The sequence below is a fragment of the Manis javanica genome, chromosome 3 (assembly GCF_040802235.1).
Source record: "Manis javanica isolate MJ-LG chromosome 3, MJ_LKY, whole genome shotgun sequence".
NCBI lineage: Eukaryota > Metazoa > Chordata > Mammalia > Pholidota > Manidae > Manis > Manis javanica.
The window spans coordinates 126,962,015-126,986,134 of record NC_133158.1 but is presented as its reverse complement, the minus strand read 5'-3'; the positions used below and the strand labels follow the sequence as shown (position 1 = coordinate 126,986,134).

At 41.4% G+C, this 24,120-nt stretch overlaps 1 protein-coding gene across 4 annotated transcripts in view; it reads right to left on the bottom strand.

The window, feature by feature from the left end:
- KCNMB3 (potassium calcium-activated channel subfamily M regulatory beta subunit 3) overlaps positions 1-12,586 on the bottom strand; it is a 35,031-nt gene extending 22,445 nt beyond the window's left edge. For 2 of the 4 annotated variants that reach the window (XR_012129365.1, XR_012129364.1), the window contains exons 1-2: positions 11,239-12,586; positions 3,256-3,447 (exon numbers count right to left, since the gene is read on the bottom strand). Coding sequence is in view for 1 of the 4 variants with exons in the window: in XM_017675297.3 (XP_017530786.3) it covers positions 3,256-3,447; positions 11,239-11,381 (335 nt within the window). In the remaining 3 variants the exon portion in view is untranslated. The remainder of the gene's footprint in view (positions 1-3,255; positions 3,448-11,238) is intronic. The other 2 variants (XR_012129363.1, XM_017675297.3) reach the window with 1 other exon arrangement.
- Between the last annotated feature and the right edge of the window lie 11,534 nt (positions 12,587-24,120).

The window sequence follows — 24,120 nt, the reverse complement described above, 5'->3', positions numbered from 1 at the left end:
GGAACAAGAAAAGGATGTTCACTCTCTTCACTTGTATTCAACATAGTTCTGGAGGTCCTTGCCATGGCAATCAGAAAACACAAAGAAATAAAGGCATCCAGATTGATAAAAAGGAAGTTAAACTGTCCCTGTTTGAAGATGACATGATATTGTACATAAAAAACCCTAAAGAATCCACTCCAAAACTACTAGATCTACTATCTGAATTCAGCAATGTTGCAGGATACAAAATTAATACACAGAAATCTGTTGCATTCCTATACACTAAAGACAAACTAGCAGAAAGAGAAATCAAGAAAACAATTGCATCAAAAAGAATAAAATACCTAGGAATAAACAACGAAGGAAGTGAAAGACCTATACTCTGAAAACCATGAGAAATATTAAAGAAGATACCAAAAAATGGAAACACATCCCATACTCATAGATAGGAAGGATTAATATTGTCAAAGTGGCCATCCTGCCTAAAGCTATCTTCAAATTCAATGCAATCCCTATCAAAATACCAACAGCATTCTTCAACAAACTAGAGCAAATAGTTCTAAAATTCATATGGAACCACAAAAGACCCCAAATAGCCAAAGCAACCCTGAGAAGGAAGAATAAAGCAGGGGGGATTATGTTCCCCAACTTCAAGCTCTACTACAAAGCCACAGTAATCAAGACAATCTGGTGCTGGCAAAAGAACAGACCCATAGAGCAATGGAACAGAATAGAGAGCCCAGGTATAAGCCCAAGCATACATGGTTAATTAATATACGATAAAGGTGCCATGGATATACAATGGGAAAATGACAGCCTCTTCAACAACTGGTGTTGGCAAAACTGGACAGCTACATCCAAGAGAATGAAACTGGATTATTGTCTAACCCCACAAAAAAGTAAACTCAAAATGGATCAAAGATCTGAATGTCAGTCATGAAACCATAAAACTCTTAAAAGAAAACATAAGCAAAAATCTCTTGAATGTAAACATGAGCAACTTTTTCCTGAATGTATCTCCTCAGGCAAGGGAAACAAAATCAGAAATGAACAAATGGGATGATGTCATGCTAAAAAGCTTCTGTACAGCAAAGGACACCATCAGTAGAACAAAAGGGCATCCTACAGTGTGGGAGAATATATTTGTAAATGATATATCTGACAAGGGGTTGACATCCAAAATATGTAAAGAACTCACATGCCTCAGCACACAAAAAGCAAATAACCATATTAAAAAATGGGTGGAGGATATGAAGAGACAATTCTCCGAAGAAGAAGAAAGTCAGATAGCAAACAGGCACATGAAAAAATGCTCCACACTGCTAATTATCAGGGACATGCAAATTAATACCACAATGAGATATCACCTCACACCAGTTAGGATGGCCAGCATCAAAAAGAACAACAAATGCTAGTGAGGATGCAGAGACAGGAGAACCCTCCTACACTGCTGGTGGGAATGTAAAATAGTTCAACCATTGTGGAAAGCAGTATGGAGGTTCTTCAAAAAACTCAAAATAGAAATACCATTTGACCCAGGAATTCCACTCCTAGGAATTTACCCTAAGAATGGAGGATCCCAGTTTCAAAAAGACATATGCACCCCTCTGTTTATCACAGCACTATTTTCAGTAGCCCAGAAATGAAAGCAACCTAAGTGTCCATCAGTAGATGAATGGATAAAGATGTGGTAATTATACACAATGGAATATTATTCAGCCATAAGAAGAAAACAAATCCTACCATTTGCAACAACATGGATGGGGCTAGAGGGTATTATGCTCAGTGAAGTAAGCCAGGCAGAGAAAGACAAGTATCAAATGATTTCACTCATATGTGGAGTATAAGAACAAAACAAAAACTGAAGGTACAAAACAGCAGCAGACTCACAGAACCCAAGAATGGACTAACAGTTACCAAAGGGAAAGGGAATGGGGAGGGTGGGTGTGAAGGGAGGGAGAAGGGGAATAAGGGGCATTACAATTAGCACACATAACGTAGGTGGGGTCTAGGGGGAAGGCAGTATAGTCACAGGAAAAGGGAGGTAGGATGCTGGAATGAAGGTAAGAGTGAGGTACAAACATGTAACCTACAGTCTATAAGGATCCCTTAGTGTTATGAGGGCTAGGTCATAAGTCTGGCTCAGTTTCTTAGTAGCCAAAACAATGAAGGAAACACAAGCATATATGATTCCTGATACCTATTGGAAAAATGTAAGCTGCTTGATCAGGAACAGAACAGATTCCCCTAGATGCTATTATCAGAGAAAATTCCACAGGCATCCTTCTAATAGGGCTGGTGACCTCCACGTTATTGCCCCACAAACCTAGGAATGGCAGAAGATGAGTCTGATAAATAGCAAAAGCAGGCTACCCGTTTCCTTTTCTAGGATGCTTTTTCATCACTGAACTCCTGGGCCTCGTCCCAATTCCCCCAGGCCTTCTGTTGCTCTTTGACTAACCAAAGAAAACGTGTTCCTTGCCCTCTCCCTACCCAGAACTGCCCTCCCCCAAAGTTGTGTGAGCCAGCCTCCAAAATGAAACAGCCCCTCCCCTCCCCTAATCCCCCTCATAGCAGCAAACTTCACTGAAGTATTAGGAGGCAATGAGGTTAATGTCAGAATGACAGGCAGGTTTTTACTGATTAGGTAACCTTGGGCAAGTTATTTGACTTTCCTGAGTCTCAGCAATCTCATTTATAAAATGAAAATGAAAATAATAAAATCGTTATGCTTCTAGCATGGGTTTTGTATAGATTTAAATAGAATAGACTATATATATATATATATATATATATATATATATATCCAGCATATACTATAACTTGAGTAAGTAGTAACTACTATTACATGTACTTAATAAGGAAACTAAAAGAAAAGCAAGGAAACTAATATTTATTGAGCAACTACCCTGTGCCAGATAAACTCAAAAAACTCAAAAAACTTTTATTGTGCTCACGTAGAGGTTTAAATTAACCCTTCCCTGGGATAGCTCCTTGTTAAAAGAAGGATTTATTACCTGCATGAATATCTAACGTGTGGATTAGTTATTGGGAGCATCTTAGAGACTGAGGGAGACAAGGAGCAGTAAAGGAGCACCTTCCACCTTCTTCCTCCCTCCCCCTCCACACCCAGTGCCTCCCAGCTTTGAGAGGAGCAGCTGCTTCTATCTTATCTGTCCTTGTCCACAAGGCTGGAGAAACCAAAGCCGCCCCTTCTCTACCATTGTGCCTGGGGCTGAATTGGAAATTCTGAGCTTCCTTTCTGTTTCTTACCTGAGCATGAAAGGCTTTAGTATGGTCATGCCAAGCAGGAAGAACATCAGGACCGAGAAGCCCATCATCGTGAACCCTAGCAGCACAGCACGGTCCTCTCCCGCACTGGATGGCAGCTTCCTGGGCCCATTGGGTGAGTCTCCGACATGGCGGTCTGGATTTTTCTTCCTCTCTGGGGCAGCAAAGGCTGTCCTTGGGGGGAAGGAAATACGTCAATAAGCTCATAAAGAAATGGGAACATTACCCACGGTGGGTGGAGAGATGATCCACCTGAGAGAGATGAGCAGATTCAATGCAACACAATAAAGCCCCACCTTCAGGCTTCATGAAAAGTCCTTCTAAACAACCTAAAATGTGTTATAAAAAATTTTTTTTAATGTAACAAGCAATACTAAGGAATATTGCCTGGTAGAAATCTTTAGAGATCTGTTTAATTAATGTCTAAAAAAGAATTACCTATAAATACTTTTCATTTGTTTTATGTAAATAAGGGTTATGAACACACTTATCTGTCAGGGGTCCTGCACATTTGTCCTGAAAATATCTTTTCCATTCTTTTATGAATTCCATATGGAAAGAATGACTCAAAGAGTTCAGATTTGGAATTAACAACATCCTGAAATTGTAGGATTCAACTTGTTCTTTCATACCCAGCTGTTGGAACAGCAGCATGTCTACCGTAGGGCTATCTGCCCACAGCCAAGCCTCTTGAATGCAGAGTGACAATGGCTTCGCGGCTGCCTTCGCTCTCCCCTCACTGCACATCTCCTCTCTGTCCACCCTCAGCTCTGCATGAATGGCCCTACATGCTTCTCTCCCTCCTGCTGCTCTGCTCCAGAAAAGGATGTGATAAATTCTTCCATGAAGGGGCATCCAGTGAACAGTGAAGTCCAACACAAAGGCCACTAACTGGTGACCCACAGACAGCATACAGCCCACAGAAGTGTTTTGTTTGGACTTCTCTGTTTTTTTTTAAATGTGGAATTAGCTGTTAACACCTTAAAAATAATGAAATTTATCATAAAAAATGATGATTTCTGACTTTCAAAAAAAATCTCAAGTGCACATTCCTTCTTATGAACAGATGGCCAAGCTGAGTAGAGACCACTGCTGCACATTGATGTGTGCTCTCCAGTTTGCCTCAGTCCCACCACTTCCCATGGTCAGTGTCACCGACTTGCTATTCCCTCTTCAGTAGTCATTTGAATCCAGAGGGGTTTCCATTTTAAGAGGCTTAACAAACTCTTAAGCCAAACAAATGCAGCTATAATGGTGGAAACTCAAGCTTCATCAAGCTGCATAAAAAGCTTACTAAATTTTGAAGCCAAACAAAAATCCTATCAATGGAATTTCTTGTTTTCTTCCAAAACCATATTTTATACTTTATCCCATATCCTTCACCCTTACTCTCCCTATGTCCTTTCCTCCCTAGCAACATGAAGAGAGTGAAGGGAATGTTCCAGGTAGTCCAGGATGTTCCAGAAGCCTTCATGGGGAAGCACTGACCTCAGAAGATAGCAGTGCTCCCTGGTTAATACTCTTTGGGAATCAAGGACCTGGTTTAGGAATTTGTAGTCCCCTTTATATTTTTAGTCTCCTTGATATTTTACTCACCCTCTATCATCCCACCCTCAAAGAATGGGCAGGAAAAAAGCATTTTAATGAAAATGGAACCAGTACATTTTACTGTTTCTCAACAAATATGATAGCTTAAGAAAAGAATTTTAGCTCTAAAGTAGGTTTGAATATTTTTTAGGTTCCAATACTCAACACCCTGTATTTTCTCTTGTGTTCTGAAACCGAACTTTAGTTGCTTTGTATCATAAGGTATCCTGGTGGTTAACTGTAAAATATCCATGGAATTCATGTGTAAAGAGGCTTATTAGGTCTTTCCAGCATTTTCCATATATTAATTAAATATCCTTTTCTGGAGCAGAGCAGCAAGAGGGAGAGAAGCATGTAGGGCCATTCATGCAGAGCTGAGGGTGGACAGAGAGGAGATGTGCAGTGAGGGGAGAGCGAAGGCAGCTGCAAAGCCATTGTCACTCTGCATCTGAGGAGCCTGGCTGTGGGCAGAAAGCCCTATGGTAAATATGCTGCCTTTTCAACAGCTGGGTATGAAAGAACAAGTTGAATCCTACTATTTGTATGATACATAAAATGTATGGTATGCATAACCTCAGTGGGCACTTGCAATCCACACAGGGATACCCCTTGTTCACCCAGCCCTGGTGGCTAAGGGAATTGGTATTCCTGAGTTCCATGGAAATGTAACAATTGGAAATATAGTTCTTGGCACCCCTCTCCCCACCCCGCGTCCCTCATCTCAGAGCCCTACTCAGACAGCATACTGAAACACAAATCTAGTCTTTCTGTGGAAAGGCCTATTACTTAGCCTGAAGCTTCAGCCTCAGAGACAGGCTTCAGGTTTCCCACAGATCTAGAGTCTAAAGAAGTGCTCCTGGGGAATATAACCAGGGAGACACCATCCTTGTGCACCCCCTTGGCCTCACTACAGCTCTATAAGACCTCCCAGAAAGGAGCTTATACCTTTGTGTGGAGCCCAATATTTGCAACTGTCACCTTAGGGAAACCTCCAGACCAAAAAGTCTGGAGGCCAGTGGGGATTTACACCCATTGTGGCCCCACGGGACTATATTTCCGTGCATATTTTAACAGCTGCTGCCTGACGGTCTGGCTTCCAAACAGCCTGAAACTAGATGTCCAATGAGATTTCTCCCCTTGGATCACTGACAGGTCTTGGCACACCACTAACAGATGAGTCATATCAAGAATGAATCAGGTAATTTAGGTAATTACAAAGGTTCAAGAGACAACCAAGAGCTAGGGCAAGGTTGAACAAGAGAGATTATCACCTACACAGGCCACTCCTTCAAGACTGAGACAGGGAGTTGTTTGGCCTAATACACAGAAACAAATACAGACAGTCAAGCAAAATGAGGAGACAGAGAAATATGTTCCAAATGAAAGAACAAGACAAAAACTTATAAAAAGACCTGTGATAAGGAGATAAGTACTTGATAAAAAATTCAGTAATAATGGTCAAAAAGATGCTCACCAAATGTGTAAAGAGGCTTATTAGGTCTTTCCAGCATTTTCCATATATTAATTAAATATCCTTTTCTGGAGCAGAGCAGCAGAAAAATTAATGAGCATAGTGAGAACTTCAACAAAGAGACAGGAAATATAAGAAAGTACCAACAGAAGTCACAGAATTGAAAAGTATACATGAGCTGAAAAACACATTAGAGGTGTACAACAGCAGACTGGGTAAATCAGAAAGATCGGTGAACTGGAAGATAAAGCAATGGAACTCATCCAAATAGCAGCAAAATAAGAAGTTAAAAAAAGGAAAATAAGGGACTTACAGAACAAGATCAAGTGAAATAACATTTGCATTATAGGGGTCCCAGAAGGAGAAGAAAGAAAGGGGCAGAAAACTTACTGGAAGAAATAATGGATGAAAACTTTCCTAATCTGTGGAAGGAAACAGACATCCAGTTCCAGAAAATAGAGAGTTCCAGACAAGATGAACCCAAAGAGGTTCACACCAAGACACCTTATAATTAAAATGTCAGAAGTTAAAGAGAGAATCTTAAAGTAGCAGGAGAAAAACAGGTTGTTACATCCAAGGGAGACCCCATAAAATGCTCAGCTGATTTCTCAGCAGAAGCTTCCCAGGCCAGAAGGGAGGAGCAGGATATACTCAAAGTGCTGAAAGGAAAAAACATCCAATCAAGAATATTCTACCTAGCAAGGTTATCATGCAGAATCAAGGGAGAAGTAATGAGTTTCCAGACAAGCAAAAGCTCAAGGAATTCATCACCCCCAAACTGGCTTACAAGAAATATTAAAGAAACTTTTTTAAGCTGAGGAGAAATGGCACTAATTAATAAGAAAACATATGAAAGTAAAAATCTCACAGGAAAAGATAAATATATAGAAAGGTAGTGGATTAATCACTAATAAAGCTAGTAGGAAAGTTAGACTTTCTAAAAGCAGTAATAACTAAAACTACAATAACTAGTTAAATGATAGAGAAAATAAAAAGATGTAAAAGTGACATCAAAAAACATAAAACATGGGGGAAGGGAGTAAAAATGTAGAGTTTTGAAATGTGTTGAAATGAGTTGCTGCCAACTTAAAGCAGACTGTTCCATCCATAGGATGTTATACTGGTGAACCTCATGGTAATCGCAAAGCAAAAACTCAGCATAAATACAGAAAAGGTAGTGGGAAAGGAACCTAAACATAACCCTAAAGAAAGTCATAAAGCCAAAAGGAAAGAAAGAGAGAGGAACTAATATCTTTTAAAAGATTATAAAATTCCACAACTGATGAAGACCTAGTCCACAAATTCTAGAAACCCAGTGAGATAAAAAGAAACCCACACCTAGCCACAGCACAAAGATATTACACAGACACCAAGACAAGAGAAAATCTTAAAAACACTCAGGAAAAGACAGATTAACTTTAAAGGAATTACAAGGGGAGCACTTACTTTTCCGTAACAAGGATGGAGGCTGGGAGACAGGAATATTGTCAATATATAGAGAGAAAGTAACTACAGAACTCAATACCCAGCAAAAATCTCTCAAGACTAAGTATGAAATAAAGACATTTGAGACACACACAAAACTGAGTTTGCCATCAACGGACCCTCACTAAAGGAAAGGTCAAGTATGTACTTCAGGCAGAGGGAAAATAGTCCAGAGGGAAGAGCTGAGATTTAACCAAAAGGGAAGAGCAATTACAGGGGTAAATAGGTAAGTAAAGATACTGACCTCATGAAATACAATAATAATTAAATTTAAATGATTTTTAAATTTTAAAAATGATTATTATGTCTTGTGGGATTAAAAGTAAAGATAAATATATGACAAGAGCATATAACTTAAAGGAGATGACAGTGTTAGTATGTTCTAAATGACTGATGTTTTATGAGGGGAAGAAAAAGACATTGATTTCTCTTTGATAAAGTTCAGGGCTCTTGCTAAAATTTCTGGAGTATCCACCAAAAGAGTACAAATAGGTGTTATCACTTCCAAACTAGTAGAGGGAGAAAGAATGGAAGGAGGAAAAAATCAATACAAAAGAAAGCAAGGAAGAACAAAAATTCATGGAAAAGACGGACAAATAGAAGGCACAAAAACATGATAGAAAAGTCCAAGTACATCAGTAATTAAAATAAATCTAAATGGATTAAGTGATTAGTTTAAAACATAAAGATTGCCAGACTGGATTTAAACATATATATTCTTACAAAAAATGCATCTAAAATACATACAGAAAGGTTGAAATTTGTCAGGCAAAGTTCAGTGAAAAGCAACTCAAATGAACCTTACAGTTGAAAAGCTTTATCAGAAGTAAAGAAGATAACAAGATTGATTAAAGATTTGAATCACCTGGAAGAACTAACAATACAAATTAATATGTATCTAGTAAGCATTGCCCCACCGACAGAATTAGACAGAGAAATAAATAAAATCAGTATGAAATTATGAGATATTTTTACATATTCCCTTAGTATTTGATAGCTCACCCAGACAAATTAGTAAGGAAATAGATCTGAGCAAAGCAATTATCAATCTTAATCTAGATGATAATGTAGAATACCATCTCCTACAGAATGTATATTCTTCTCAAACATATATGGAACATTTATGAGCCCTAACCACAAACTGAGCCATAAAGAAAGCCTCAACAAATGTCAAAGGATTCATAAAACTAATATACTTTTTATATGCTCATTTTATGAAACGTGGAAAATACAGAAAAGTCTTGAGAAGAGGAAATAAATCACCCACAATTCTACCAATTAGAGATACTTTTCAGTTTGGGGGCGATTTCTCTCCTCTGTATTGTTTTAAATAGAATGAGATCACATTGGATATAGTTTCGTTTTTGTTTCTGTTTCTTCACTTAACATAATAAACACTTTCCCATGTAATTAACAACTCTTTGTAACACTTCTTTCTATTGGCTACATAATATTCCACAATAGATATTCATCATTTCCTTAAACATTTCTTTATTGTTGAATATTAAGTTGTTTCTAGTTTTCTGAGACTATAAATATCCCTGTAATTAACTGTGTGGTATGTATAAGCACCTTTCATGCAAGGATCTTAAAGCACTTAAGAATGGTCTAAATTTTTCTCTCCAGCCAGTAAAGTGAGTGAACAGTATTTTTATTCCTTTTTGCCAGCAGTACATCTCCACTTCTAACTACTGTGTCTCCTGGAGATGTTTTATTCATAGTCAAGGCAGTACCTACCCCCTTCTGTCGCTCACCCTGCAGACAGATCTGAGTTTCCCACCAGCTACAGACACCTTCTGGCTTAGCCTGAGGCAAACTCAGTTTCAGAGAGGTCGAACATGTTCATCTGGGTGTGATCCACTCAGAAGCCAGCAGCCTCTCCCTCCAACTTGTGCAAGTGTTCCTGAAAAAGATGCTGTTGTGCATCAAAGCTTGAAAATTTATCTGACGTTTGTTTCACATGAGTACATGATTTCTAAGCATAGGGATGTTAAATTAATACTTCCTTGTAATTTGTTTGTGTTGCAGAGATTTTGGTAATTATTTTCACCCTTCTATTCTTTAATTGCAAAATTATTTAACAACTTCTTTTGAAATAGCAAATGAAGCTAAGTAACATCAACATGGTTCATCAAGTTGAGCGAGAGGAAAGAGCAATAATCCAATTGTGCATTTCAGAAATGAAAACAGGATACTGTATTGCTTTGGGGAGGACACAACTGCTCTTAAATCTAGTTATTTATGTTATGAGCAAGGCATTAAAACTTGTTCCTTTGCATGTTTGTCATTTGATCTTCTGCCATGCAGTGACGCACTTTGTTTTTTCACAAAAGCGTTACTGCGTTTCTAGGAGAGCAGTGTTTTTGCCTCTGTGTCTTTCCTCTTTAGTCTGTCTGTTCCTTCCTCCTCCAGCCCCCACCTCCACCCAAACTCCTCTCTCTCACTCTTCTTTAATCTCTCTCTCAATACCCAGGAGCACCGTTAAAGGATGACGGAAGTGGGTGATGTGGTGACCACTGTGACCTTACTGTTTCCCCTTTCTCAGCTTCCAACTCCACGTGAACCATTAACAAATCATCCGGGTGTCCAGACAGAGTGTGTGAACTTGGCTGCGAAATGTCCCCCTTCGTGGACTAAACTGGCAAGGTGATCTAATTTTGCTCTCTAGTCAATGACCTTCAGGCATTGCTCTTCTCTCAATTTGGTGCGCACTTCTGACTGCCCCACTTCCCCAAACCCGCGGGCATGCAGAAGGAGTGCAACTTCACTTAAGGCTCTCTGCCCCTCTGCTTTGCATTCCCCTGGGGAGAAAAGAGGTCCTCAAGATAGCCTATGTCACTTTCCCCCTTAAGGAGTAGAGGTAGATGGTTAGTAACAATGGCTAAAATGTAGAGAGAGTATAATGAAATAGTAGTGATGAAAATAGTACCTGGAGTGTAGGCACGGTTTACCCCCATCCCCCTGATAAGGGGGTCAGGCAGAGAGAGGTTAAGTGACCTGCCCAGAGTAGGTTAAGTGGTGGAGCGGGGATCTGAGCACCCCCTGTGACTCAGGCCCAACCATGCTTCACCAGTGTGGGACTTAGTGCTGGTGGTAACTTCCTCATCACTTCATTCAACAGGGGGAGAGTTATTGATCAAATATATGCTGGGCCATGTTCTAGTGCTGGGGGCGAGAGGTGACTTTCTAACGGTGCCTGGTCTCCAAGAACTTGCAAGCTAGAGGAGGAAGCCAACAAGAAAGGATGCAGGCCCCGGTGCTGGCGCTGCTCAGGGAGCCTCTAGGGTCCCCCCAGAAGGCATAGCAAGTGGGCATCCTCAGAGCATGAAGTCCAAACTCAACCCCCAAACTCACTTTTTTCTAGACACTTGTTCAGAGAGATGCCCATTCACCTAGGCTAAAAGAAGCGGACGGTGACTTACCTCCCCTGGCGCCGCCGGCCGCCCTGAAGTGTAATTTGGACTGGGATGCTGAACGGCTGCATGAGACCAGGGGGCTGGGCAAAATGGACTCCTTTACCTGAGTCATACCCTCTGAGGGCACAAGAAGGGTGAGACTTAAGCATCAACGGAAGTGGGGTCCCAGAGGGAGCCACCAGTCCCGGGTGCGGGCAGCATGAGGAGCCCGCGCGCCTCCAGATCCGCCATCTGGTGAGGCGCAGCGCCACTTTCCCGGAGAGGCGGCAAGTGCGGCGGGTCAGCTCAGGTGGCTCTGCAGATTCCTGCAAGGCGGAGCAGTCAGTCCTAGACCCTCAAGAAAATGCTGCGGGGCTCTGCAGCCAGACCTTCAACCCCGGGCCGCCCAGCGCCCGCGCAGCCCGATCACCTGCGTTCCCCTTCAGCGGCTGGTGCATCGCCATGGAGACCTAAACGCTTGTGGAAAGTTCTGAGGCCCAAGGGACCGTATATAATTGGTGAGGGCCGTCCTCAGTTCAAGGTTTATAAAAAGAGGAAATGTTTTGCTCTGGCCACGTTTCCTTTTTGATAAATTGTCTGTTAGAGCCCAAGCTTAGAAAATGGATTTACCTTGTTAATTGCATGTTCTGATTAAGAGAATTCGTTTTTAACCATGTGTGATTTCCTAAATCTTCAAAGGACATAAAATAGTATACATTAAAACTACAAAACTGGTTTATATATTTTTAAAAAGTTGTCAGATACTATTTCATCTTTCCTTGATAACCTAAAAGGCATTTGGGGAATCTTTCAATATGCCAAAATCAGAAACATCAGTTACCATGATACAGTAGCTTATTGAAATGTGGATGATAGAATGTCAGACAGACCACCTAACATTTTCCAAAATATTGGTATGAACAAGAACATAAGCATAATCTCATCTGTAAACATTTGTGTATATATAGCAGATTAACTGTTACTTGTAGCCATTTTAATATTGTTTAATGAAAAATATACATTTATACACTTCTGTTTAGTGTTATTTTTCTATTAGAGTTGTAGGCCAGGTCTTTTGTATACAATTTGTTTTTCATGAACTGATGCAATTTGGAATAAAAATTGACAGCAGAGTTATTTTCCTCTGCCTTCTACTTATAACTTAGCCTTGTAAATATATAGTAACTTTTCTTTTCAGATTTAGATGTGCTAAAATTCCCCTGCAGTTTAGTATGTACCTCTTTCTGAAGATGTGACTAACTTCCTGCTATTTTTGTGTGTTTGATTCTCTCAGACATGTGATAATTTTTGAGCCTGTGAGCCCCCTACTTGATGCCCAGAATTTGCACTTGCCTTTTCTGGGACTTCCCCATCATTACTCTTCTGATTCTAGTTCCATTAATGTGAAAATACTCAAGCACAATCTTAAAAATTCATCTTAAGAGGATATGAAGACAGTTACGTCAAATTACTTTCCATCTCAATTTAAGAGTTCTGAGAGGCCCAGACAGATTTATTTTGTGTCCTAGACAAGTCTGGGCCTGGATGTGTCTTAGGCAAAGCTGTCACAGTTGGCCATTGGAGATTCATCTCACACCCAGCCTGTGCTTTGTTTTTCTTCCTTCTGAAATAGAGCCAAGGTGACCTGTAAGGAGTAACATAACCTGTTGCCCTTTGATTTTCCTCCTGATGCTCCTTCACTTGGTAACTGGCTTGCCTTTCTGTCCACTGATCCCAGACCACACCCCTTGAGTCCTACAGCAAGTCGCTTACGCACACATACTCTACTCAAGCCTCACAGCCTGCCTCTCAAGAACCTACAGTTGTCAGTAAGAATTTCAGTCTCAGTGTGTCTATTCAGGAACATGATAAGCTGTGTTAAAAGGAGTACGGTGGTAAGAAGCCCAGGTACATGTTCCTTCACTGAACACCAGGATCTCTGATCTCCACTCTGGGCTCCCTAGACCCTCCCTGAGCTCCTAACTCATGCCTCTCCTTCAGGGTTACTGGAGATCACTTTCTGCTGCACAAGACATCAGCCATCAGTCAACTGTGAGGCCCACCATGAGGGTGAGTCCCCTCTCTCTGGGCCAGAGGCTTTGGGTACTGGCTTTATACTCCAGCTTTATAACCCTCTTCCCTGGTTTTTTTCAGTGAAGGGGGAGCAAATAAAACTCAGTGTGAGTTGTTTAAGTATAGTGAAACTTAATTAGTGCCCATAAACTGTTGGGAGATCTGGAGATGAAAGGGAATGTTATTGCAAAATACTGGCATGATGGGGTCCTGGCTCCAGAGTCCATAGTCATTTTCTTTTGCATTTAACAGATGCTTTACTCAAGGGGAAAAAGAACCACCTCTCCTTTCACTGTGCTAGAGAGACCAACTTCCTCTTTCTTTTTCACATTCTCTCAGTTGCACACTGCCTATTACAACTAAGAATTCTTTTGTACTGAAATTCCCCATGTTCATGAGAACTATACCTCTTTACAAATTTAGAGACACACAAACCCTTTACAACAACCTAAAAACCCTTTACCAACAGTCTATGTGCTTGTATGTCTCTGTGTATTTGTGTGTAGGAAAAAAATAAACCTTTCTCTGAACCATCATCTTGGTATGAATAGTTTTGCTGATTATAAGTAACAATTTAAACTGTCAAAAGTAAAGTCATATCTGATCTTACATTCTCTTCTCAGGAAAAAAGCAAACAACAGCAAGGGCGTATGATCTATGCCATAATTTATGGAGTCTTAGATGGGATCTTCATTTTCCTTTATCTTAACAATTATCTCCAGCCATCTTTGCTGGTCAAATGGACACTGACCCTATGATTTAGGTTGACATCAGAGAAGCCAGCACCACCTCTCTGCAAGATGTTCTTCCTGCTTTAATGAGAAATACTACTACTAATGACTATTATTTTTTAGCACTTATTATGAGCCAGGCATAGTTCTAAGACTTTACAAGTGTTAATTCATTTCTTGGGTTTCTCAAGAGCAAAGAGCTACACTGAGTCCCACAACTTCCCAAGTAATGATGACTTAGGCACCCTCAGCAGCCCTGTGCCAGGCATGTGCTCAGTGCTTGAGAACACTACTTTCCTGTCATGGAATCCAAGGAGGCAGGCACTTCAGTCGTTCTGCAGATCAGCCCATGGAGGCCTGGGGAGGCGGAGTAAGGTGCCGCAAATCACCACCACAGTGACGAGGGGCGGGCCCTGGACTGCAAAACAGATCAGACCCGAAGCCCACCAACAGTGATGTTCTGCCTTTTTTTTCAAGATTTGCCCAGGCATGTTGGCAGCCGGATCTTCATAGAGACAGGACGTTCTTAAGTTATTTAAAAGGTCTGGGTGTTCTAATTACTTTTAGATAAATTCTTGTTTTTGATGTGACCAAGACCCCATTTCTTAGCAAGTGATATCTGGTCATTAATTTTAATCATCCTTACAAATTAAAAAATAATTATGTTAACAAGAACTCAATTAGAATTCTTGATTAACTAGAAGTTGCTTGGTTTGGTTTGGTTTTTGCTATTTCTTTCTGAGAAGAAAATGACAAATGGTAGGAAAATGAACCTGTCTCAGAAACTTCATTTTGTAAAATAAAATTCCAAGACAGTTCCTGGATTAATAGTGAGTTAGGTAAGTATAAGTGGTTTCAGATAAGACAAATTTGTGGCCCGTGGGTTCCTGATTGCATGGCAGATGCCTTTTATGTCAGCTCCTCCTCAGGTCAAAATTTTAGCTCCATGAGGGCGTGAACCTATGTCTGTTTTGTTCATTGCTGTGTTGCCAGATCCTGGGACAATTGCTCAGTGGATGGCTCCTGAATGACTGAATAAGCTGGATGCAACCTGGAAACTTAGTCTGTATATGGCCTTAAGGGCAACCATTGGCAACTTACTGGAGCAGGCTTGAAAATTAAAACATTTGGCTCTCCCTGTCTAGATCTTCCACTTACACTTACAGCTTCTCCACAGTGTGAATTAAAGTTCAAAATGATGGTTGGGATGATCTGTAAGATTCTTATCCATTCTATGCAACAAACACTTAGTGGGCTTCTCTTGGTGTCAAGTTCAAGGATATCCACATATTCGATTTCAGTGGTTCTCAAATGGGATGGTGCTGCCCTCTGGTGGGCATTTTGGAAACTGTGGGCATTTCTTCATTGTCACCGCAGACAGCCAGATGCGGCAGATGTCCTGTAATTTGCAGGAAAGTCCCCCACAGTCAAGAACTGCCCTGAGAGCAGTTCTCCATGTCCAACCTGGATGCAGTTCTCCATCTCCAACCGGACATCCATGTAGATGAAAAGAATATTTCAAATGATCTGAACTGAAATTTAACTCCATTTTACATATAAACAAAAATTTGTGGTATATCAATAATACCTTAATAAAACATTTTTTTAAACTATTGTGTTCGAGTATCTTTTGCATTTTTCAATGCCCACTGAATTTTCCAAAAACACATCTATTATATAAATTGAAAGAAACGTGTCCTTATATTGTTCAGAACTTTCTCAAAAGTTCTCCACATTTTAGAATATTCCATGCCATCAAGCGGAGCTGTTGATGGTGTTTGAGTTGTCAGTACAATGAAACACGCAAATCAGCCTACGTTTTCAGCTGTCACATCCATAGTGACTGTCCATATAGGTGTCAGCACCATGTACGTCGTTATACGTCTAGTGTAGCCATGCTCAAGTATTTACATGGAGAATTGCATATTTAATGGAAACTTACTTAACTTTAATTTCTCCTATATAATATAGCTAGGTATTACATTATGTTTAAATGTATGTAGGTCAGTCATATAATCTATGAATCCTATTTGTTCATGACTGTGTTGCCAGGTCCTAGAATAGAGCTTAGCCCAAGTGCTCAGTAAATAGTTCCTGGGTGACTGAATAAGCTGGACACAACCTTGAAAATTCTTCTGTATACAGCACTAAAGGAAACCACTACCAAGCAGCTGGGGCAGGCATACACCTTACCCCTGCTGCTGGCTGCCTCTGGGGAGAGGCAGTGCTCACCTTCTGCTGCCCACCAGAAGGAATATCAGAATAATAAAATATTTGCTATGAAGGGGGCATGGGGTCTGAAGGGATTGAACAGTACTCTTCTCCTTGCTAAGAAAGTGGACAATTATGTTTCAAGAATTTTTTTTAAACTTGACTCAACATATTCTTTTCCAGGCTTTTTAATTCAGTATGCCAGCATCCTTCTTGGGCCAAATAGGACATGTCTACTCAAGTGGATTCATAGTCCCAACCCATATGGCATTTTGGGGGAGAAAATCAGTTTCAAATGCTGTGCAAAGAGAAACCCACCCATACAATCCCCGTACTGCAAGCACATAGCATTCTCTAAGTGGCTAAGGCCCCACACCACACACAAGAGGAGGTAAGCTGTGCTTTGCTCTCCCTCCCACCCCCTACCCCAGCACCGTGTGCCATCCTCAGTGTATTGACCTCCTCGGTCTTCCAATACTTGCCACGCAGTAGCTCAAAAAAGGCTTGAATGAAGAACTGGCCCATGAAGGTCTTTGTGCCAGAGGTAACACATTAACAGAGAAGCAGAGAGGTGACACAGTAGGGAGGCTGCTTATATTTTTATCCAGATAGTAGGTCTGCCACAAATTTATTTAACCAAAATATATGACTTTTGTGCATCCAATACTGTGGGTATTTGAAACATTTTATGCAATTTCCACCTTGCCTCTTTCTTTACCAAGAAGCAGAGTAAAATTTCTTACCTGCTCTCCTTCAGCTTCTCTCCGCCCTCCTGAAATGTCTGTTGCCAACTCATTTGTTTACCTGCCATCCTTTCCTTTCCTTCCCTCTCAGAGGAAGGAGGTTCTCCTCCTTTCCAAGCAACACTTTCCACCTGTACTTTTGCTCCTTTCTCTCTGTCCTCCAAAGGACCTAGATCTGTCTCCACATATAACTTCAGTCTTCTGCTCTCCCTACAAAAATGTCCAGGTTCACTGTGCTAACTGCTCTGTGCGTGTGTGTGTGTGTGTGTGTGTGTGCATGCACGTGCAAACCTTTATTTACTGTTTCATCTGATTTTCCCAACCACTCTCTAGGGCAGCTAATATCATTCCTGTGTTGCAGTGAGGAGCCCAATGAACTGAGAAAGTTCCCAAGTCCCACCAGTCAGCTGGTGAGCGGAGGCTGACGGTTCCGCAGCTGCCACACTGCGGCCAACTAGAGGACAGCTTAGTCTGGCCTCTGCTTGCCCTTTCCTGTCTCCCAAGCCCCTCATGGTCTGACTTCTCACTTTATCACTGGTAAGTTGTTTTTTTTAACCATTTAAGGTTAATGATTATTACAAAATTTTAATTATTTGTTTCACATTATTTTCTTTTTAATTCACTAATTAATTCTGCCAGTGCAAATTCTCAACCCTAGCTACATTTGAGTCACCCAGGGAGATTTTTTAATTTACACATTATTTTGTAATAGGTGAAACATAACCATAGTTCACTACTTACACTGCAGATGTGTGTCCTGTCCCTGCTGCCCAGCCCCCCAGGACCTCTCCCCAGAGGCAACCAGGGCTACCAGTTTCCTATGTATCCAGAAGCTTTAAAAAAAATACAGGTTGTTCTCCAGGAAACTCAGATTTAATAGGTCAGTATTTTGAAACATAAAAGTAATTCTTATTCACTAGCATAAGATGCCTAAACTTTTTCTAAAGTTTCTTGCCATTTTTGAGTCACCAGGATCACAAAATAAATGTTTTCTCCTATTTGCAAAATTAAACTGGACCCTATCTCTCCTGACTGAGAACTCTTCAGTGGCTGCCCGTCATACAACTGCCATGGGATTGAATGGTTGGTCTGAAAAAATGGTCCTGTGGTCAAATTCACTTGGGAAACTCCTTGCTATGTACAATACTAGTTAATGCACAAATCACACCAACATAGTGCCCCACTTAGCTTTGTTCAAAGGTAACAAGGATTATGAAGCCCTTAGTCCAATGTCATGGCATGGGCTAAAAGAGTGTTAATTCTTGTTCTTATTAACCATTCTATCCTGTATCTTGTAACTGTCTCCTGTCGGTGACTTATCTCACTTGTCATACCTAACAAAACATTTGTAGCTGTTTGTTTAATTCCCACTTTTCTCATTGATTCAGGAGACAGAAAAAGGGGGAGCAGAGGCCAAGCCCCATGAGCACGGGACAGCAGTGTATTCTCCTCTGTCCCCTGGCCTGTCACAGAATAATGCTTAGTGCTCAATAAAAACAAGTACCAACTGAACAGTACTAATACTGTCTTTTTGAATCAGCATCCCCCAAATTTGGTTAACCGTGAAAACCTTTTACCATGCAAGAGCAATTATCATCACAAGTATTCCTTAAAATCCATTTTGGAAAATGCTAGTCTATAGGTTAGATCTCGTCTGCCCTCTTGTCTTGCATTGCCCTTTGGACTATCAGCTCCTCAAAGACAGACTTGATCTTATTCATCCTGTCCTCAGCTCTTAGCACCAGCCTGCCATGCAATCCGCTACTTACAAATGGTTGCTGGAGAAAGAGCTGATTTTCTTTCACAATTAAAATTTCATCTCAGGGATGGCATTACATAAAATTACCAAATGAATTATGTTTTTGGATTTTAAGTTTGTGACAATGCAGTGGGCCGAGAGACACACAGAATGAACCCACCGATGCATTAAAGGTGAATAGGCTCATCCTCGTGTCGTGTGGCGTGAATCCGCATGTGGGCAGGATGACGTATGTGCCTTCCCCAACACAGACGTTTTATGATTGATGAGGCTGGGCTCACAAGAGCTAGTGACTGTAACTCGGGATAGATGAAAATAGAGTTGCTTAAGAGCTGAGGATGTCAGAGCCATGCCCCTGGAGTTATCCCAAGTGGGTCAGGACACAAACTTCTCCCCCAAACTTGTGAAAGGAGAATGTAAAGAGGACAGGAAGCCAATTCTGTTGAGGTCACTTGACACAATAACAATAATGTGAGCTCTTTTGCACATGACTGGCCTAAGTTTCACAGGCTTCTTCCTTCAGTGACATGGTTTTTGGATAAGTAGCTGTTAAATCAGTTATTTTTATTATTGCATCACTCACCCAAACTTATCTTGTGCATACCAGATTCATACATCCAGGTGTCTTATGCACCCACCAACTTGTGTATTCCCACACAAATTGTGGAATTGATTTGTAACTGTGTTAGACACCAGGGATCCAAAGATAAACGCTGCGGAACTCCTGCTGCCAAAAAGCTCACAGTCTAACTGGGGAGGAAGATGGGTGGAGGGCCTAGGACAAAGGGGGATGGTTATTGCTGGGTCTCATCAGGAGTGGCTCAAGAACTGAAATGGGATGGGAGATGTACCTGAGAAGCCTGGAATCATATCTGGCTGTGGGCACTATCTTAATTAATGGCATCAGGGCCCACGCCATCAGTCCCCCAAGCTCAAGGCTGAGTCATCTCCTCTCCTTCCACCACCTCCACCTCCACACACTGTTAGTGAGTCAGTAGTCTATTGCTAACCCCTCTAACCTATCTCTTGAATCTGTGCCCTGGTCCATCCACACCAGAACTGCTTTCGTTGAGCCTTCTTGCCTTCACAGGGCAGAGTGGGCAGTGCTAGGACGGGAGAGCCAGAAGCCTGGGTCTGGGTGCTGGCTCCTCTGGCTACGTGCTGTGCAGTGTGTGGGCAGTCATTTAACCTCTCTGTGCCTTAGTTTTCTCACTGTAGGATGAGAATACTTACCAACTCCATACCTGGTTATAAGGATTGATGGAACAACTTTACCAAATCAAAAACATTCTATACACACAGGTATTTGTAACCAAAGCAAACAAGTTTCCTTAGGTCTCAATAAAGTGTCACATAAAAAAAAAATCTAACCTCAAAAGGTTTAAGCAATAAAGGCAAGATTTTATTGAAATCTCTTAATATGTTTTGTTTAGCTAGCCAATTTCTACTCTCCCTTCTGCCGGGGCCCGTTTTCTTGTGGCACAAGCCCTCCTACACTCTCAGTTCCTGTCCTATGTCTCTGTCTTCAGAGTGACAGGTGACTCAGGCCTGGCCAATCAGAGCATCACCGGTGTGTGATTCAGGGGTGGTCATTTGACTGAATTAGAGCCAAGTAAGGAACTCTTTCTAGGGTTAGTACCTGCCATTTTCTCCACAGGGACGAGCACTTCCCCAGAGTGACTGGGTCACATGTACCATCCCCCCAGGAAGAGGGACTAGTTCGAAGGTGAAGACATGCTCAGGCAGAGCTCATGAGAGTTTCCTCTGAAGGCAATTTCAGGCCAGCAGAAGAGAAATCTTCTACTTCCAGGTTGCTGTGCTGGAGAATATGGGGCTAGGCTACTGTCACCCATCTTGCCTACAGCATCAAGGTGATCTGCCCATAGAAGAGACAAGGAGAGGCAGAAGGCAGGGAGAGGAAAGTTACCTGGGTGATAATGTTTGCACCCCTGCTCCAGAAGCTGATCCACTCCTGGCAGCCCTCCCCTGTTATATGAGGCGATAAATTCATTTCTTGGCTGAAGCTAGATGGAGTTGAGTTTCTGTCATTTGCCTCTGAAAAAGAGGCAATTTCTAAACCACTTAGGTAAAAGGAAGACATTTCACAAGAATATTAAAATAAATATTCCTATTTACCACTTTCCCATGCAGAAAACTTGACCCTGTCAAATGTGTAAAGATAGTGAAGAGAGAAATAACTCATCAACTTACCCACTTTAAAGCTTAATGACCTATGAGGGAGCAAATAGGCTAGAAAATCAAATTTGCTCTTTGTACCAATTATTAACCATAAATTAAATGAAATAACTATGTACCAGTATTGGCAAAGTTCAATTATCAGACATCAGGCCTCCCTTTAAGAATATGCTACACAATGATTATTTCCAGAGCATGCAATTCGGTTCCTGGCTCTGTGGCTACATGGACAAAAACGATCAGCAACTTCATGGATTATCCCATCTGGTTCATCCAAACTGAAATATCTAGGCCATATTACACTGCCGTTTTTTTTTTTTATAAAGAGGAAGCTGCAAAGAAAACCCCACAAGTTCTAATCCTGGGCTGGATCCCACACACAAAATGCAAAGTCTATTTACCATTTCCGGAATTGTATTTTATAGCATATGGCCTATCAATTCTTACTTAACCCTTGATTCGTAAAAAGACCTACCCCTTTCTTGATGGCCCAATTTATTTCTATTTGCTCCCCAGGAAGAGAATTACAGAAGCTTGATTTCACAAACCTGGTATGTGCCCCGCTATACTTCCACTTGGGGTGAAGTGACTGAGATGGGTGGGATGAGGGGTCAAATATAAGACCACAGCACAGACTGCCTGGGAAATTTGTGGGAAAGCCATATTCTCATATCTTAATACTTGGTACCAGATCTCTTTTCATTTTCTCCTTGCAACATGAAGCTGAGGATTCGTTGAGCCTCCTGCCTCCACATGAATTGTTATTACCGGAATCATTTTCAAAACACATTAGTGGGTTTTCCTCTTTTGTGTCTCCGCATGTGTGATCTTCTCTCTCGTCAGGTAGAGACAGCTCTCTGGGGCAGAGAGAAGGGGGAATATGATTTTCACAACAGGAATGTGAAAAAAAAAGACTCAATATTCAGTCTCTGACATCCAAAGATGTGATTTGGGGGGCCTGCAGCCCCACAACAGACGTGGAAAGTAAGGCTTTGTCAGGAGAAAGGATTTCTTAACTGCCTTCATTCCTTTTTTTTTTCGCCTTCATTCCTTTTTAATGATCAATAAGATCAGGTGAATCAGGTCTGGGCAGCTCAATTTCTTCAAAACTATTAGGAGAACGTGGCTTCTTTTCCCCTAGAACACGAGGCCCGCAATGTGAGGCGAAAGGATCTGGAGGACGTGAAATCCCCGCGGCCTCCTCAGCCTTGGCACACGACGAGTGCTTGACAGCTGTGTGTCCACCTGAACAGGGAAGTCTGGGAGGTGCAGCCACAGTCGGGGGGCTCTCCCATCCTGGTCCCACCAGCATTCTGGGCTCAATGTCTCCTCACGGAAGTATGAATTCAAGGAGTCAGAAGAATCCAAGACAGATAATCAATCCATCCACAGTATCACTGCTCAGCTCCATACTCCAAATTGGGAAAAAGGATGGACCCCATTCTCACTTTGTTTACATACTGTGTATCTGTTTCTGGTTGATTTTGTTGCAGCTGTCACCCATACTCAGTGCTATTATATTCTGAGGATATAAACTTGGTTTCTTTTCCAGAGCCACATCTGTGACTTTGAAAATGAGGCTGGAAGGTCACTGAGTTGTTTGTCAGCATCAAAAGTGGGTAATGCAGCAGTGAAAGCAGCCCTCTAGGCCCTGTTCTCCCAGTGGGCGGGAGCCCAGCAGCGTCAGGCAGCCTGAATACCCCCAGCTTCGGCCACACCTGAGCTCAAGAAACATCAATAACAGAAATCCTTTAAAACTGAAGCACTTTTCTGGATGGAAGGGTGGAGGGAAACCTCATAGTAACAGGATAACTGACTAGATAAAAAGATTCACAGATTAGGAAAACAAACTAAATCAATTTAAAATAAATGGTAAGGCCAGTGTCATTCATTCAAAAAATATTTGTTGAGCATCTACCATGTACCAGACACCAGGATAAAAGATGTACGGGCCAACTGACTAACTACCCCATCCCCAGGCAGAGCATGCTACTGTGTGATTGGTGCCCATGGGAGTTGGCAGCACTACCAGGGGCATTCGTATTCCTCCTGGTGACAAAGCTATAAAGAAATAATTGTGTGAGAGGTACAGGAATAAAGGTATGTGCAAAGGGTCATGGGAACCTGGTCAAGTAATGAAATGGCTCTATCCATCGTGCTTAATGTCCACAGCTTCCCCAAGTTAAGGGAGGAGCAGGCCCAGGGTCAGATGTTACAGGCCATTCCTGCATGCTGGATTCTTGTGCATCAAGAGCACTTTTGGAAAGCAATACCAGATTAAAGGAAGATTTCTTACCTTCCAGATCTAATCCCAAAGATCCTGGACAGTAGTGGGTGTGACGCTGACCTTAAATGACCCACAGCCTATGACCAGGTGACTCAGAAATCCACAAGGGCTAATTATTTCTGTTGCCTTTTCTTCCCAGAAATCTACAGCTGATTGGCTGGTATTAAAGAGTAAAATCAACAGGTAATTAAAGAGTTTTTTTTTTTAAACCCCTCTGGTCATTTCTCCCCATTTCCTAGAGAGGACACCTCAGGGCCAAGGTCATCAGAGCCCTTTGAGAATCTCTATTCTTGCCGAGGGGCTGAGGACATCAAGTGACTTCAGTTGCCCTCTTCGACTCTCACAGGACCCAGAGAGGAAACTGCCTTCAGCCAGCCATGGGATCAGCATGACTTAGAGAGTATCCTCTGTGATAAGGTTATATTTAGAGTTCTAAATCACAGGTGAGGACATTTTTCTTCCTGGTTTATAATTTTTTTGCTTTAAGCATGAAACTAAGTAGAGTACACAGATAAAAAAGAAATAAAACACCCCTAACAGAAATTGGGCAAGAAATGAAAAGCTGACCCCAAAAAGACTGTTTGTATATGTTTGTTAAATAATAATAATTGAATAATAACTTTAAATAAATAATATTACAATAACAAAATAATAGTAACTACCATTTCTTGAGCCCGCACCATGTCCCAGGCATGATGTATTGCCTTGCTGAATCCTTATGACAGTCCTGAGGGGTAGGCAGTATCAGATGCAGCTGTCAGATGAGTAAAGTGAGACTCAGAGAGGTTAAATAAACTTCCAAGTATTTGGAGCAGTACAGATCATGACTAACATTCAAATCTGAGTTGTTCTGACCTCAGAGCTTATTCTTCTTATCACAATGAATTATTACTATTGATTAAATAAAAC